Raw genomic sequence first — 16,977 nt, forward strand, 5'->3', positions numbered from 1 at the left:
CCCGTCGCCTTCCTTTGGATTACAGCCTCGCAGAGTGGGAGTGAGGGGCTTGTTTATTCACGCTGCGACATCTGCACCTTCTTATATGTTTGTTTGCCACGATACCTCTAAGCTCGGCTGAGCTATCCTTTACGTTTTATGCTGTGTTATTCAGTATCTAACACGTTATAGTTTGTGTTCTTGGAACATTTAGCATTGACAATAGTCAGTAACCCTTATATGTGACCACCACTAAAATCGTGCTGAGAATAATCACCTGAAAGGAGATTCATGGTTGTGCAGTTAACAACCAGAGATTATTTGCTGTTTGACAGTCCGTGTCACCGCTCTATCTATAGGTTAAGAAGTGTGGAGATACTGTCTATACTTAGGACTAGCGGTTCTAGACCATATGCACTAAACCTTATTGTTTCCTTTTTAGAGCCTTACACAGATCGTTTACACTTGTTCCTATGTGTTTGCACGTCCAAGGAAGAGGGGAGTCTTACAGGTAGATCCTAGGTTCTTTGTAACAACATTACTGGGTTGCGTGTTTAACTGTTGGTCTGCTAACGTGCTCTTTTGTCTGCAGGACCTCATTTGGATCTCAGTGGTGACTCTCCGGGTTCTGAGCGTGCGCTGGGCCTGCCTCCTTTTCTTTCTTCCCTTGTCTCCCCTCTTCCCCCCTATCCACAGGTTCTGCTTTGACATTGTTGGGCAGGCCGGTGGTGGAGGGGCGTGGGGAATAGTCATCTGCTTCCTGCTTCCTGTCCCCGCAGAGACCTCAGGTGAGCCTGACACTATGTCCCCGAGCATCACAACTTACCTCTGCAGCTGTTGGGTTCCTTTCACTGGCCTCCTGGTTTGAGCGTGCAGCCATTTTCTGATTTTGCCGTTCTCCGTTGCTATACATTGGGCCCATGATGCTGTGTTGGCACCCTGCTGCCCCTGTGCTGCTGGTGGTGTAATGTTGGTGCTGCTCTGGGCCCTGCTCAGTGCTTGCTTCAACCCCTGGATACTGGCCCCCCAAGCCGTTGCTACTTACCTGTAAACAGCCTCTGTCTGATTTCCTCAGTCCCCATTGATTTGTCTTGGGAGCCCGACCTCGAATTTGCACCCTGCACCTGGCTGCCCCTGTGCCGCTGGTGGTGTACTGTTGGTGCTGAACTGAACCTTGCCCAATACTGATCTTAACTCCTGAAGACTGGTTTTGTAAGTCCATGTTACCTACCTGTATGCTGAATGTTTTCTTCCTGCGATTAATATTGCAAAGTCTGAAAATTGCACTGTGTCCACTTTATTTTTTTTTAACAACACATTTTATTGAGTTTTCATAGTACATAATGGGCAGTGGCCCTCTGTATACATTTTGAAGGCATAATAAATCAGGAGTACCAATACAGACATGAAACTGTAACGCCTGCAAAGCCCGCAGGTAAAACAACAAAAACATGGCACAGATAGTCTCAAATCCCACGAAGCTCAGTAAATCTGAATGAGTGTAATTGCAGAAGGTAGCATAGTTTATCTGGGTTGTTCGATGATCAATTATGCGTAGGAGGACAAATCTTATCTGGGGTCTGTGGATGGTAGAGGGGTAGATCTATGTCCCGATAAGTCGCCCAACGGGACCATATTTTCCTGTGCTTCTGGGGGCAGCCACAGGCCTGGAATATGGCAGTCTCTGCTCCCATGCATCTATCTATGGCCTTTTTCCACCCACCGATTGTCGGAGGGGACATTCCCTTCCACAGCTGGGCGATGTCTCGCTTGGCGAGAGTGAGGGCTAGAAAGAGCAAATATTGCTCATACTGGTTCTCACCTATCCCGTCGGTGCTATGAAGTAGGAACAGTCTCGGGTCAAATAGGAGATCCCACGATAAGACGTGGCCCAGGCATGACGCAATCCTCTGCCAGAACGGCTGGAATGTGACACAGCTCCAGACCGTGTGTAGGGAAGTCCCCTCTTCCCCTCGCATCTCAGACACATGGGGGACTGGATGACGCCCATTTTCCATAGACAGGATCGTGTGAAATATATACGATGTCTGTACTTAAATTGTATGTGGTGGTAGGGTGGGGACATCGCCGCGCCCTGGTGGCTGACCAGGGCTTCGGTCCAGTCATCATTGGTCAGGTCAGGTATGTCCTCTAGCCATGCCCTTTTATTCTTATGTAGTGTTGTACGGGTGTGGGTGGTCAGCGTTTGGTAGATCTGACGGATTCTATGTGCTCCAATGTCCCCCATCAGCAAGCGGCCTTCAAGGGGATGGAATTCTGGCAGGGTATCAAGTGGATGAATTAAGGAAGCGAGTGCATGCCTTCACTGGAGATATTTGTAAAATTGCATCCTGTGCAAGTGGAACTCTGCCTGTAGTTGTTGAAATGATTTTAGGGTAGTACCCTGCATTACGTCTCCCAGAGTGGATATGCCCACAAGGTCTCATTTACGGGATCCCGAGAGGGCCACCACAGGATGAAGATATGTACCATACCACAGTGGAGTCGCCTGTGTCAGTCGACCTCACCACCCCATCTGCCCGACCGTGTACCTCCAGAGCCGGACCTCGGTTCTGCTGGCAGGGGGTAGAAAGTCCAGTTTGCTCGTGCTATATAGGAGCTGAAGAAGGGGGGGTGCCCTCCATTTTTATATGCTCGAGTGCGAACACGGGGTCTGTTGGCGAGCTATGCCACCATTCGTTTATGATTAATAATTGGGATGCTGCATAGTAGGCATGGACATCCGCTGCTGCAATGCCTCCGCAGTACGTTGACTGCGTGCATGTACTCAGCACCACACGGACTGCCCCTCCACTCCATAGGAATTTGTTATGAACGTTGTTAACTTACACGAACCGGGCATGTGGTATATTATATGGGACGTTCTGTAACCTGTATAATATTCTGAGTAGAGAAACCATTTTGAAAATCGCTGAGCGGAAGGGGAGACCAAATTGCTGTCTCATCCCTTAGACTGGTGATAAGTGGGTTGATGTTGTGTGCCCACGAAGGTCTTTGGGCAGGGCGACATAAAGATGCCCAAGTATTTAACCGTGTGACAGCTGCATTGCCCATGTTCAATGTCCCTGATTACCACATACTAGGAATAGTACCCATTTTGAGCGTTTAGAATTGAGCCCGGTGCTCTTTCTAAAAACTTGGAGGATCTACATAAATTGCCTAGGGGGCACCAAGTCACCAGACCTGTCCAACCGAGCAAAAAAACTATGGATGTTCTGCCTAGAAAACAAAATATCATTAAGAGCAGAATACCTTCCAGGACAAAACAATGTGCGGACTGGAATTCCAGATTCCTAGTAGATCCCACCGACTGGAAACTGAACAAAAACTTGTTAACTTACGAAATAACCATTCTTCTCCCAGCTTGTCCAGGCCTCCTAAGAGACATAGTCGGTTTAGAACATCTCCTTCCTCAGAACGGGACTTTGAACCTTCTTGCCTGGACAGTGTCAGATGAGCCAAAGAAATCTCTGACCTTTCCGCGCATGCTTCTTCTCTCCTCCAAGAATCCTGGGCCCCCGGTACACACTATAGATACAACGGTATCAGGAAAAGATGGGTCCGTTAGTGCTTGGAAAGGACCCTGGATTCCCTGGAGGCTCCTATCGTACATGTAGCCAACTTTCTTGTCGAACAATTTGAAAGAGGTCTTACTTATAGATCAATTAAGTGCTATAGATCAGCCATTTCTGCAGGTCATTCCCTTTTAAATGGTAGATCTATTGGTAAGAATGCTATAATATGATGAATTATGAAAAGCATCAGGCTTAAACGATCTCCTAAACCTAAACACGAAACACTATGGGATGTAAAATTATTACTTGACCTTATTAGTAACTGTCCCAATAATAATCAGCTAGATAAGAAAAACCTTTCTATTAAACTAGCTTCTTTCCTATGTCTAATATACTGTCGTAGGGTTTCAGATGTCAAAGCACTGGAAATAACCAATAGATCTTATGACGCCTTCGGTGTTAGATTTCAAATTATCAAAAGAACTAAAACCATGTTTGACATGATTTTTTACCCAAGGTTTGATACTTGCCCGAAGTTATGCGTTGTAGACTGTATGAAGGAGTATGATGCAAGGATGAACAAACATCGCACTACTGGCGTAAACCAGCTTCTTATTTCCTTTGTCAAACTCTTCAAACCTGTCTCCTCTTCCGCTATAGCTAGATGGGTTAAATTAGCTATGCAAGTGGCAGGCGTTGATCTCCAAAGATTTCAAGCACATTCTTTAAGCGCCGCTATGGCTAGCCAATCTTTTTGGAAAGGAGGTAAGTTAGATGATATTCTTAAAGCGGCCGACTGGTCCAGTTCCTATACCTTTGCAAAACATTACTGCAAACCTGTAGAACATATGTCTGATGTAGTTTTACTAGATTACCAACATGCATAATGGTAGCCTCCGGTCTTGTAATGAAATTGCGATTCTCCTATTACCATGACCAGAGAATCTGGATTTCATGAAAGACACGGAGGCTCCCGGGAGTGGTATCTTATTATAGCATGTTATTAATTTATTGCAATTTACTTTATTGCATTTGTTTGAACATTAGAATTTAAAAAAGAAAAAAAAGGGGGATGTATAATGAGGAAACATCTCAGTTATTTAATACCCTTAATTTCCTCCCTTTTCATAGGGCTTATTACTGCAATTTTTATTAATTTTTCCTTTTTCAGATAATTCAACGTAATTGGTTCCTCAACAAGATGCACGATCTCACCTGGAGTTCTAAGATTTCCTCATCTTCCTTCCAAGCAAGTCTCGGCATTGCACCTTTTGTTCCTTTGGATTTCATCAGTTCCTAAAGAAGAAGCTTAACTTTTTCATAATACTTTAACTCTGACTTTCATTGCATTTAAAAGAGGCAAATCTATCTAGCCTTGTTGCCATTGTAACCTATGAGTATTCTGGAGCTTTGCTTTGTGATGTATTAACTTTAAAATGGCTGCTTGAAGTAAAATTATGCATTAAAGGAATAATGCATAATGTTAGCCTCTGTGTCTTTAATGAAATCCAGATTGTCTGGTCATGGTAATAGGAGAATCGCAATTTGGGGTCCCGAAAACCACGGGTCACTCATAAAGAACAGCACATCGCCCGCGTAAAGCGCAATGCAGTCAGATTCGGTCTGTGACCATTCGAAGCCTCTGATCAATGGGTCACCGTGTACCAATACCGCCAGGGGTTCCACGGCCACGGCGAACAATAGCAGAGACAGGGGGCAGCCCTGTCTCATGCTGCTGCCGATAGAGAAGGAGGCTGACCGGTGCCCCGCGATCAGGACCGACGCTGTTAGGTCTATCTAGAGCAGGGGTACGTAGGCTAGGAAGTGCGGGCCGAAGTTAATGGCTTCGAGGAGTTGGAAGATGTACGACCAGCTGAGAGAGTTGAACGTCTTGTCTATATTGGCCAATCGATTAGCCGCGGTCGCCCCAGTTCTGGGGCCTTCGCCATGGTATTATGAACCCGTCGGATGTTGTGACGGGTGGATCGATGTGGCATGAAGCCGGACGAATCCAGATGGATCAGGTCCTGCACGTAGGCCAGCAGGCGGTCAGCGAGGATTTAGGCCAAATGTTTGGGCTCAAAGTTGATGAGGAAAACGGGTCGATACGATGATGGATCGTCCAGTGGGCGGCCGGCATTCAGGAATAGAACGATCTCAGCATGTCGCCAATCTCGAGGCAACATGTGTTGGTCTGGGGCTTCATGTATTGCCTCCAGTAGGTGCGGGCCCAGTGTATTCATGTATGGTCTTAGGAATTCTATGGGGAATCCGCAGGGTCCGGGTGCCCAACCCGGGCATATAGCGGCCAGGGCTGCACTGAGCTCGTCCACTGTGATAGGGGCATCAATCTGTTCTCGCATGTGATCCGTGAGCCTTCGAGGGGGAATTGCTCTTAGAAATTCAGCAATCAGGGCCTCCAATAGCTGTTCTTGTTGTGCATAAAGTGAAGAGAAGTAGTGAGCGAACTCCCTAGCAACCGCCTCAGGGACGAGCACAGAGTTCCATCCACTACCCGGAGTGTTGGGACGTTCGCTGGAGACTTCTCAGCCTGGCACAGTCTGTGGAGCATTTTACTGGATTTGTACCCCCACTGGTAAATCCGGTGTTGTGATGCCAACCAGATCTCCTTCGCCTCGTTAATGAGATGTTGCTGTACATGTTTTTGTGCCTGGAGTAGATTACGTTGGAGGGATGAGCTAAAGTCAATGATGAGCTGAGCTTCCAAGCTCCTCAGATGACTTTCCAAATCGGCCAATTGCGCAGTACGTTTGCGCTTTTCATTTGGACATAAACTTATATCTGCCCCACTGATTGTGAGTTTTAGACCTTCCCATAGAATACTCTTGGATGGGGCAGAGGCCGTGCTTAATTTGAGGTAGTCCGAGACCGCCTTGGCCAAGGTCTCCTGATAGTCAGGATCGTGAAGGTACCATGGGGACATACGCCACCTAAAGGGGGGGTTTATGAGAGTGGATGCAGAGTTTGAATAAGACCGGGGAATGGTCTGATAATCCCCTGGGCAGAAGGGAGATATGAGAGATCCGGTGGATATAGCTTTGTGGTGTGAATATGTCATCTAACCGCGACAGTGATCCATGGACGTCGGACATATATGTGTAACCCAGCTCAGAGGGATGATACTCTCGCCATATGTCTGACCATCCCAGCGTAATGGCTAGGAGGTGCAATTTGGATCTGTCTGTTTGGGGTTTTCGTCCGGATTCACGACTTCTGTCCATTGGTGTCATAACGTCGTTCCAGTCCCCACCTAGCAGCATCAGGCCCTCTGGGAGTCCCCCCCCCCCCAGTCGTGAAATCTTCTCTATAAAAGAGTTTTCCAGTGGCGGGGCAGGGCATCTATACTGTCAATGTTGATGTGTTCCCCATGAAGCATGCCTGATATAATGGTGTATCATCCCCCAGGATCTAGCCAATGTTTGGTGGGAGCAAACGGGACACGGCGGTGTATAAGAATGGCGATCCCCCGGTAACCCCTGGTAAACTCTGCATGGTATATCATGTGGTATCCAAATCTGTCAAGACAGGGAGCCTTGGTACTTAAAAGGTGGGTCTTCTGTAGGAGAAGATGTCACTCATATCACTTAGCTTGGCGAAGAACAGCGCCTCTTTTAATTTTGTTTAAAAGCCCACTGACATTCCAGGACATTATGGTCAAATCCCTGGGCAGGGTGGTGTGTATCTGTGTAGTCATCTACCATCTATACAGGTGAAACATTTTGGCTAATGTGGTGGAATCTAGATATAGCATCTGCTCGCATGTAATAACTGAAACCATACTAACATGGAACCGCATGAACCACCCAACCCCCGTCCCCCCACCCCGATACTGCCATAAACAAGGATCATCCGTCGCGGTGAAGGAAACCCCAAGCCCCCAATGGAGGGACCTAGAGTACCTCCTCTAATGGTACCCAAACCACCCATGGAACATTAACATGCGGTGCAAATGTCCGGGGCAAAACGATCCCGTGGCTGGGCATCCATGCCAACTTAGTGTTCAAATGAAGCAGGATTCTTCCACGGTATGACAGACAATATCTGGCCAAAACCAGAGAGATGAAGTCAATTGTCCGGGTTAGGAGGCTTCTTCTGGGCCCGAGGAGCACTGATTAGAGTCAGATCTGTGTCTTCTTTTTGATTTGCTCCTCTTTGGCCAGTTCCGTTGCGAGTTCTGGAAGGGGTCCGACTCTGGTGGTGGTGGAATATCTGGCTTCAGGTGAGTTCGCTCATCAGTCCAGGCGGAGACTCACTGTGTCCACTTTTGATATTGAAAAGTATTTCTATTGCAAAACGTATTTACATTAGATGAAGTTCTGTGGTTCTACGAAATAAATATAACCAAGTATTTTTTTTATAAATTGGTCTCGCATTTATTCTTTGAGTGTGTGTCTCATTTATTGCCAGCGTGTACAAAAAATGCTTAACACTGCCCTCTGATAAGCCTAACTGCTCGTCCACACTACCACAAAAGAAGGCATTAGCATTATCTACTTTAGCCTCTGTAAAGCCACTGGGGATCCACTGGACTCTCTGCACACTATACCTCTTTTTGGTATAGTATATAGAGAGACAGTTTCCAACACTGATGGAAAATAAGATGGTCATTTCACCACAACTCCTTGGGCGCACCTATCAATAGTGTAGCAGGTGCTGCGGTGCCAGGCCTGGGAGGCCAAGAGCCCACAGAACCACAATTCCAGCTTTCATTTTCTTTCAATGCAAGGGATAAGGCAGGGGGCATTTTTGCTTGATTGCATTTGGGCCCATGGTAACCATGCCACACCAGTGCTCAAATGTAACCATCATATCTTATGCCCCATGAATTGTAAGACAGATGGTTGGTGAATATCTCCTAAAATGTCTCCCTTTTTATTTTTTTTACGTGTTTGTAATTCTACTTGGCATGATCAAGTTCCTGAAAGCCATTAGAGCACTTTAGAGAGAAACAGCGACAACCCCTTGTAATACTATACCCGTTCATCAGGGCCCAGTGCTTAATTTTAGCCTGTGGTTGCCGGTGCTCAGCACCGGAACTTAATTGTTAACATCGGCACTTATAACAGCTGCCACATGGTGGCACTGTTTGTGCAATTTAGAGATAAGCAGAACAACAGTGGTTTGTTAATTCAACATACATTAAAAACAACTAAAACCTGCCATCCAAGCCATTCTTGCAGATTTGTGGCCTCGAACAGTCTGAATTGTCACACTTGTGATGGTTAGTAGTTCTGTAGGTTTAGGTACTGTTATTGGCAGCACTAGTAGTGGCAATGGGTGGTGCAAGCTACAGTTGTCCCCTTACAAGGTTCCTGGCACTTATTTTCGACAAATTAAGCACTGACAGGGCCTGCTTTCATCCTGAGGGAGGTTGCATGCCTAGATGGGCAGGGGAACAATACATAAATCAATAAATAAACTATTCTATGAGGGGACACTGCCACTCCACGCTTTGGTACTTCTTAGAGATGTTGGGAGTCCCCAATTGGAGGAGTGTGGGTTTACCACTACGGCCAGGGCTTTAAGTGGGCCGGGTCTCACCGGGGTTTACGTTTAAGTCAAGCTTTTTCAAGCCATAGTTGCTGCTTATTTATCTTATGCAACTAACAACCATTGACAAAGCCAATAGGCGTGGCTTGTTGTAGGTATGAAATTACTTGTGGTATATCTGCATTCTAATCCCTCCCCTCCCGTTGTCTTGTTAAATTTCTTCCCGCCCCCCTTCCTGTTGTCCATGCCGTCTTTACTCTCATCTCCCCTCTCGTTGTCTCCTTCCCCCTCCCGTTATCCGTGCCGTTTCTACTCCCCCCACCTCCCGTTTACTGCAGAAAGTACAAGAAAAGGGTCCAGAAACCTTGCGATTACCTTATTTCCTTATAAGTTACCCTTTTTACCTTAAGATCTGGTGCATTGGTAGACTCGATCACCACTAAGTTCAAGGGTAATTTTATTTTGCTTGGAGTTTCATTTTAAAGGCACAGGCTTACCATTGTGATTTGAGCAAATAACCATGATCTGGATCTCACCACACACAGGGATGCTTGAGTGCAGCACGCGTGGCTCTAAAGCAGCTGCTACTAACACTTCTCACTCACCAAGCACTCTTGCTGCCTCTGCTAAAATTGTGTGTGACTGGTTAAGCAGCAGATGTGACAAAACACCTAAAAGGTCTCAAAGGCGAGACCTATTGGCTATGCCAATGCTTGTTTTTTAAGCTGTGATTTTTGAAGTCTTATCAAATAGCTCTTAATATTTCAGAACGTATCTTTTGCCCTCCTTGCTGAAATAATCGTGTTTATACAGGGGAGGCACCACATGTGAATTTCTGTCTACTGACAAGCTATTTTTAATTTTTATTTTACACAGCACTGTTTTTGTGGCTAATGCTAAAAAAAAGTTAGATATTCTTTTTAAAAATGTATTTGTATTTAGGTATTTTTATTTAAATAATTTGCTGGCAGTGGTATAGTTTATCAAGCTCTGATTATTTCCAAGAGATCCTTTCCAAGAGAGCCCGACATCGGACATTGTTTTCCTCGTCTCCCTGTTGTGTTTCCTTCCCTCCCCGCCTCCTCCCTCTGTGATTCTTTGGCTGCCTCCCCTTTTCCAGCCCTGCGTGGAACCGTGGAGTCCCCTACCTTTATTGTTTTTTGTTTGATTCTGTATATCCTGCCATTTTAGGATAATGCTATCGGCTTCTGTGGGTTCTCCATCTTGGCGTTTTCGACCTATCCTCTTTGCTGCTGGACTGCTCCTTGTTCGCCTGACTGACCTTTTCTTCTAGTCTACCCCCCCCCCCCATGGTCTCCCACACCCCTCCCTTCGTATACTTTCACCGATACTCGGGTCGGTTTTGTCTGTCTTTAACTTTGACTGTTCTGTTCCCCCTGAAGTACTTTTCCCCTTTGCCGGTCATCCTGACTCTATCTGCATTCCTTATCCCGGTTTACCATTCCCCTTCTACCTTTCATTCCCCATAAGACGTGTGTCTTGGCTATGCTACGCGCTAATAACTCATATTATTGTGTAATCTCATGTTTTTCTCCTATGTCTATACTTGGCTCCTGTAATTGATGTAATTATGTAACCTGTAACTCGCTGATTCTCATGTAAAGCGCTCTGATACCTCCGGGTCTAGCCAGCGCTATATAAAACTTTGCAAATAAATTAAGAAATCATATATCTGGATGCAATGACAGAAACAGCAAAATACAAGTCGGGCGGCACACTATGCTAAGCACAAATTGTTAGCTTACGTGTTTTTAAGCCACACCCTTAATTACATTGGCCACGCCCCTTTGAGAGACCCTCTAGTTTTTTCATCCCACTTAAAGCCCTGACTACAGCCAGTCCGTGCCAATCCTGCCAGCATTCATGGATTTATCCTGGCGTAACGCTGACTACCCCAGGCCTACCGCCCTTTCAGAAGACTGCTAGATTAGTTTTTTACTGATTTGGGGGGTACACTTCTGCATAGCTGAAGAAAAAATGCCACATAAATGCATTATATGAGCAGTCAAACAAAAATGTAATCTAATAAGAGGTGCAAAATAGTTTTTTTAAGTGGTATACTATTAGGACATTAATGGGCAACGCAAGCTTTAAAAACACAACAGAATGACTCCAAATAAAGTCAGGACTATCGCTCGCTCATCAGGGAGTAAAGTAAAATTCTAAAAAAATTAATCCCTAGCAATGAAGTTATTCTGCCCCTCATGACACATTTTCTTTTACAGAAATCACATGTCGTCATGAAAAATTAAATCCGGTACCCTCTTGGCTCTATGTAATTATGCTCCGTCAAACATTTTAACTTTTGTATTACCGAATCTCATTTTATAGCGTTTTATTATCTGAGTGTTTCTTATTGTAAAGATTTTAATTAATCGAACAATAAAGTTTCTTTAACAACGCTGAAAAAATCCCTGATCCTTTAGGAAAGGATGCTTTTAGATCTACCTATTAAACTATTTAGCACAAACCTGGTGATGGCGGGCTGGGAGACCGGTAACAGGGGGCCTGCCAGGGAGGTGTCACTGCTGCTCGCACTGGAGCTGCTGCACTCATCGTGTCGGAGGCCGGAGGGTTTCACCCCCGGTCTCTCATGCTGCATTGTCCCACAGCGATAGCTTCAATTACTCCCTCCCTTCCACTGGCCAGGAGCGGCTAGTCTCGCCTCCATGATCTAAAGCTGTGTAACAATCACACCTTAATGGGCTTGCCTTATATGGCTAAAACTGGGCACGTCACCAAGATGCGTGCTGACCCAGCAAACGTGACCCTGGGCTGTTGAGGTGTGGTGCGCGGAGGAGCACCTGTCTCATGACGTCATCAGAACAAGAAAGGAAGATGTGGCCCGCCCTCGGGACCTTGCATTGGCCGAGGTCGCTCATCTGCTGGTGATGATGTCACAATAGAGCAGACCTATCAGCGGCCCGCCTCACGGCGGGAAAGATGTGGGGGTATGTATTTTCCTAGTAGCATCTTTAAAGATGTTCAAATTCTGCTCACATCCAGAACCTTTTAGAAGATCATTAAGGGAAATTTACATTTAATTGATAGCCATAATGACGCAAGGGCATCAGTGAGGACGCTTTTGTGGGCGTGCCCCCGAGCTCGGGAAGCCTCCCAGTGGAGCACTTGGGCAGCGACAGATGGGGGTCGTCCATCTCTTTTCCACATAATCGGACATGGCGGACGCTTCATGAGGTCTCACGGGGCTCGAGACCTGATCCGCTGCTATTTAAGTGAGTGGGGCTCATCACCACGCCAAGTTGGCACGGCGCTGAGGGTCAGTGGTGGAAATAAACACGTCTCAAACAATTACTGGGTATCACTTAGCCACAGGCACGTGGACCAGAGAGAAACAAACGAGGTTAACAATATATTAAACACGACATTCTCAATGCTCATGATTGCAGGAAGGTAAGTGCACTTGGGATATACCAATGAACTGCCCTGTACTCACCTCACACCACGTCACTTCCTTTGTTTAATATCCTCCTCTCAGTACTGAAAACATGGTTCTTTTAGACCTACCCTTTTCCAGTTGGTATACACCCTGCTCCTCCCTGCCCCTTTACTGCTTTGCCCTACCCCCCTAACCTTGCCCCACCGCACACATCGATGTGACTTCATGGGGAGGAGGCAAAAATTGCAGCCGCACTGGCATAACTATGGTCCTGATTACTAGTGCAGCAGCGCACTCATGGTGGCGCAGCAGTGGCGGTCCACTGCCTGCCGGATTACGACTTTCAAAGTCGTGCCAGCGGTGGCCGCTGCCTGGGTAAAAGCCGTTCCCTGGAGGTGGCGCGGCGGAGGCCCAATGTAGCATGCTGAGCGGGACTGGCGCAATCTCGCTGTGCGTAATACGAGTTACTTCACTGCCAGCCAGTGCTTTAAATGGGAAAAAATAAGTGTAGGTACTCATTAAATTGAGCTAGGGGCGTGGCTAGTGGGCGGGGTTAGAGGCGGGGCGAGACATGATGATACTAGGATATTTCTATAGAGTATTCATTTTGCCCCTGCATTTCCTTTGATAGTAGCTTCAAACTTCCCATATATGCAGATTAACAGCTGCATATGATAAGCAAGAGTGGTGTAAATACCTGCTGGGAGCAGGCCCTAAATCATAATAGAAGGAGCTTTTAAATCAACACATTCAAGCCATCAACAGCACTATTCAGCTCGCTTTTTCTCTCACACTGATACATACAAGGAAGCAGGCGCACACACTAGGTGCGCAACGCCCATTGAGATCAAAGGGCTTCAATCCCCCTCCCGACCCCACCCCGACCCCCACCCCTCCATCGTGTGTGTCAGCCCAGGCCAATACAGCTTCCCTGCCACACACAGAGCCGCACCCGAGTACTTCACAGGTCTTTAAAAGACCATTTGCATGTTCATGAGGCTTGGTTGTTTTTTCACCCCTTTTAAGAGCCCCTGCAGCTCCACTCGGCCTATTGGTGGAAGAATTACCCCCCAGAAATGTGGCTCTAGTTGCGCCTCTGGTGCACACGCCCGCACACACTCCTCTCTAAACTTGGGATCGTTACGGCACAGCAAGCACAGTGTGAATGTGATTGACAGAGAAGGGCCTTAATGGGCCCTTCTCTATCAAACACAGCAGGGCGTGAAAATTCCAAAACAGGGACATCCTTTGCATAAAGCACGAGTCGCTGCTGAATGGTTCAGCAGTTACTCACCTACAAGCTGGAGAGGCGCTTTGGCTGTCAGAGGGCCGTAGAGATCTGCTCCCCTCTGACTGCCTTGAGCTTCGCAGCACTAAAACCAATTAATATACCTCCAATGAGTACCGGTACTCTCCTTAGCAGTGAAGAAGTGCCGGTACTCTGATCGGTAAAAATAAGAAGTGCCGGTACTCAGTACCGGTGAATACCGGGCCATTTAAAGCACTGCTGCCAGCTGCTAGAAAAGGCTGGTGGTTCAGGAACAAAGGGGGCCCTATAGTGTCCCCATGCTCCCCCCGCCATGAGATGCATTCAGGGGGGCACAACATGTGCCCCCCTGTCTGCTTGCACCCCAGTTCCAGCACGGCATGAGCTTCACCGTCCATGCTGTGCTGGAACATTTTTGCAGTTCCCATTCGGGTGCCTATTTTTCTGGCACCACCGTGGGAAAGGCAAAAGGACCGTCTGCCGGCACGAGTTGAGCTCATAATCAGGTCGGCGGTCCTTCGTGGCTTTGACGAAGCCGTACTGGTTGAGAACCGGTGCAACTGCGCCGAAGTCGTAATCAGGCCCTTTGTCTCTATGGAGGGGGTGAAATAGAAAGTGAGTAATACGCAGAGGCAGCTGGTGAACGTAGAAATTGGAGGGCGTAAATAACTATCCTAGCCTGACTTCCTTTGGTGCCTCCCCAGTAATTGTTTTTTTTAAAAATAGTGTGAAAATGAGTTACGTGTGTTACAGGCTGCTTAGAAGCTGAGTTTATGCAAAGTAAAATCGCCTGTCAAAGCAGGTGCAAATCACACGCCATACACACCAGAGGCACATAAATCTGTGTAGGCGCGGGGAGCAATGCTAGCTCTCGAAGGATCACAGGCCCAGAGAGATTACATGTGGTCAGAGATCAGACAGCAGATGTGGTAATATCATTAAACCTTGATCAATATATATGATAAATTGCCTCTACGGATATTATGAAATAGCCAATGCAGTGCCCCCTGATACTATATTAAAATCAGATCCCATTGATACTCAAAGGAATCCGATTCTATGGGCCTAGTGAGTACACAGTGATGAGATCCTACTTCAGCAGGTTCTACAGTGAACAAGGAACCACCTCTGATGACTCAGACTTTGCTTAGATGAGTCTGCGCAAGAGCTTAGCAGGTCAATGAACATGCTGCAGAGACTGGAGTGCATCTTGCAGGTCACCTGTCAGAGTCCCAGCTGGATATCTCAGCCTTTCAACCCCGAGGAAGATAACATGAGCACTGAGTTGTATAATCGTAACATTAGCTGATGAGGGGGTGGAGGGAGCGCTGTTTCAGCAGCAGAAAGGGTAAAGAGTGAGAAACTCAGCAGCTGCTCCTAAGCCTTCCTTGGCAAACAGAAGCACATGGGACTTACCTTTAACCTGTACCTATGGCAATGAACAAGTCACCTCTCCGTCCACAAGCTCTACTATTGAAGAGAAGGTCTCCACAAGCAATAAAGGCAAATCAGCCAGGCAGCTGGGTACTGGGGAGGCCAAGGATGGGCAATGCCAACACATCTGGTGCCAACCGAAACTTAACAGAGAGGCCAAGAAGCATTAACGAGCGCACTGCGGCACAGTTTGCTTTACATTAGCATGCTGATCAGGTAACTCAGTGGGCTGAGCCCCGCCTGCAAATGTTTTTGTGACCTGTATATCACGTTTTAATTCTGGCAAGGGAGGCTCACCATTGTGTTAATCCATACAATGGATGCCTTTGCAGTGGGAAAAATATTTCATAGCAAGGGACAAAATGTTTTGTTGATGCTGCAACATTCATCACAGGTGCAGGTCTCAAGGGTTCCATGAAAAGGACACACAGAGACCTGTTACAAATTGGGCCTGGAGGTCAAGTGTTTAAAGAGCTATATAATTTTAACCACACAATGGACTTCGTTGTGTGAGGTATAAAAAAATGTATTTGTTTTTTTTATAAAATCCCATTGTCCATCATCACTGCCGGACAGTCATTAGCAGTTCTTGGTGTCTGTGCAGACCCTCTGCCAGCATTGTTTATCTTCCATCGTTTTTCTATGTGGGCGGAACACTCTAGAGCAACACATATTTAAAAAGGAATTATTTTCTTGCTTTTCTTGAAGTGTCCGACCACAGCTATAAATAATAAAAGCATACCAGTCACTTCATTGGCAAGCAGATAACAGGTCTATCAACCCCCCCCCCCCCCGCATCACACCACGCACAGGAAACTTCATCATTAGTAAAAAGCAAATCATGTTTTCCTCTAACATACATTAATGACAATGTAAAAAGAAAAGCAATTTGCGCTCTGCTCTACCAACAACCTTCCATCACCTAACAGTTCAAAAGGCCTGGTGATGACTGCTGTTACTCACATTTGCATGCGTGCATCTCACTGTGACGCACACATATATATATATTTTTAACTTTATTTACCAGTATAATGTGCAATACAATAGATCCATGAGTGCTCACTGTGTAATACATGTCAGTTAAAGAAAGGAAACCGGAAGCAAAAAATTAAAGCAATACAGAATAGGCAGCTGTAACAGATTGGTCTGAAGATGGTAGCTCTTTTCTGTCTGCCCGTCCCACCTGCCCGAGTGCATTCTCCCCTACACTTGGGTACATACATATCATCAAGTTGCGCTGAATCGTCATGCACTCGACCCATTCTCCACCCAGGCTACTTACCTCCACTGATGTGTGGGAAGTGATTTTTAGGTCTCGCCTGCGTAGGCTGCGTGCATGCGCATTCTCGCTGGCGAGATTTAATGAGATGTGGGTATTTCTGTAAGGGGCATTAAGCCCTGCCCCTCTTTTCCATTGGCTGGCATCACCGTTTATGCTAAACGGTGGCCAGCCATTGGAAAAGAGGTGTTGGTGACGTATTTGCTTGGCTTTCTGAGCCATCCCATTTGGACGGCCTGGCCTGCTTTGCATTCGTTGCAAAAGGTTTCTTATCTTTATGGGGCCAAATACATGGCCCCATAAAGACAAGCAACCCATTAACAGGCGAGGCGAGGCCGTCCAAGTGGCTCGGCAGAGAAAAGCATGAGCAAATACGTCATGGCGTCATGGCGATCTGCTCCGTGCCCGCGGTCGACACCCGCCACCAAACCGCCACAAACCGACGCTGCCATGTTGAACAGCAGCTGCCTTCTTGGAGGAGCGAAGAGGAGCGCAGTGCTGCAGCTGAGCGTGTGCTGAGGAGGGCCACGCCCCCACTCAGGGAAGCGGA

General features: G+C 46.8%; 1 protein-coding gene across 1 annotated transcript in view; it reads right to left on the bottom strand.

Annotated features, from left to right (window-relative positions):
- Nucleotides 1-11,710, bottom strand: part of LOC146812663 (SUN domain-containing protein 3-like) — a 134,630-nt gene extending 122,920 nt beyond the window's left edge. The window contains exon 1 of the mRNA XM_085619771.1: nucleotides 11,519-11,710. Within this exon, the coding sequence (XP_085475897.1) occupies nucleotides 11,519-11,649 (131 nt within the window). The 5' untranslated portion in view covers nucleotides 11,650-11,710. The remainder of the gene's footprint in view (nucleotides 1-11,518) is intronic.
- Nucleotides 11,711-16,977: the final 5,267 nt, after the last annotated feature.

Source organism: Triturus cristatus, chromosome 7, assembly GCF_964204655.1.
Source record: "Triturus cristatus chromosome 7, aTriCri1.1, whole genome shotgun sequence".
NCBI lineage: Eukaryota > Metazoa > Chordata > Amphibia > Caudata > Salamandridae > Triturus > Triturus cristatus.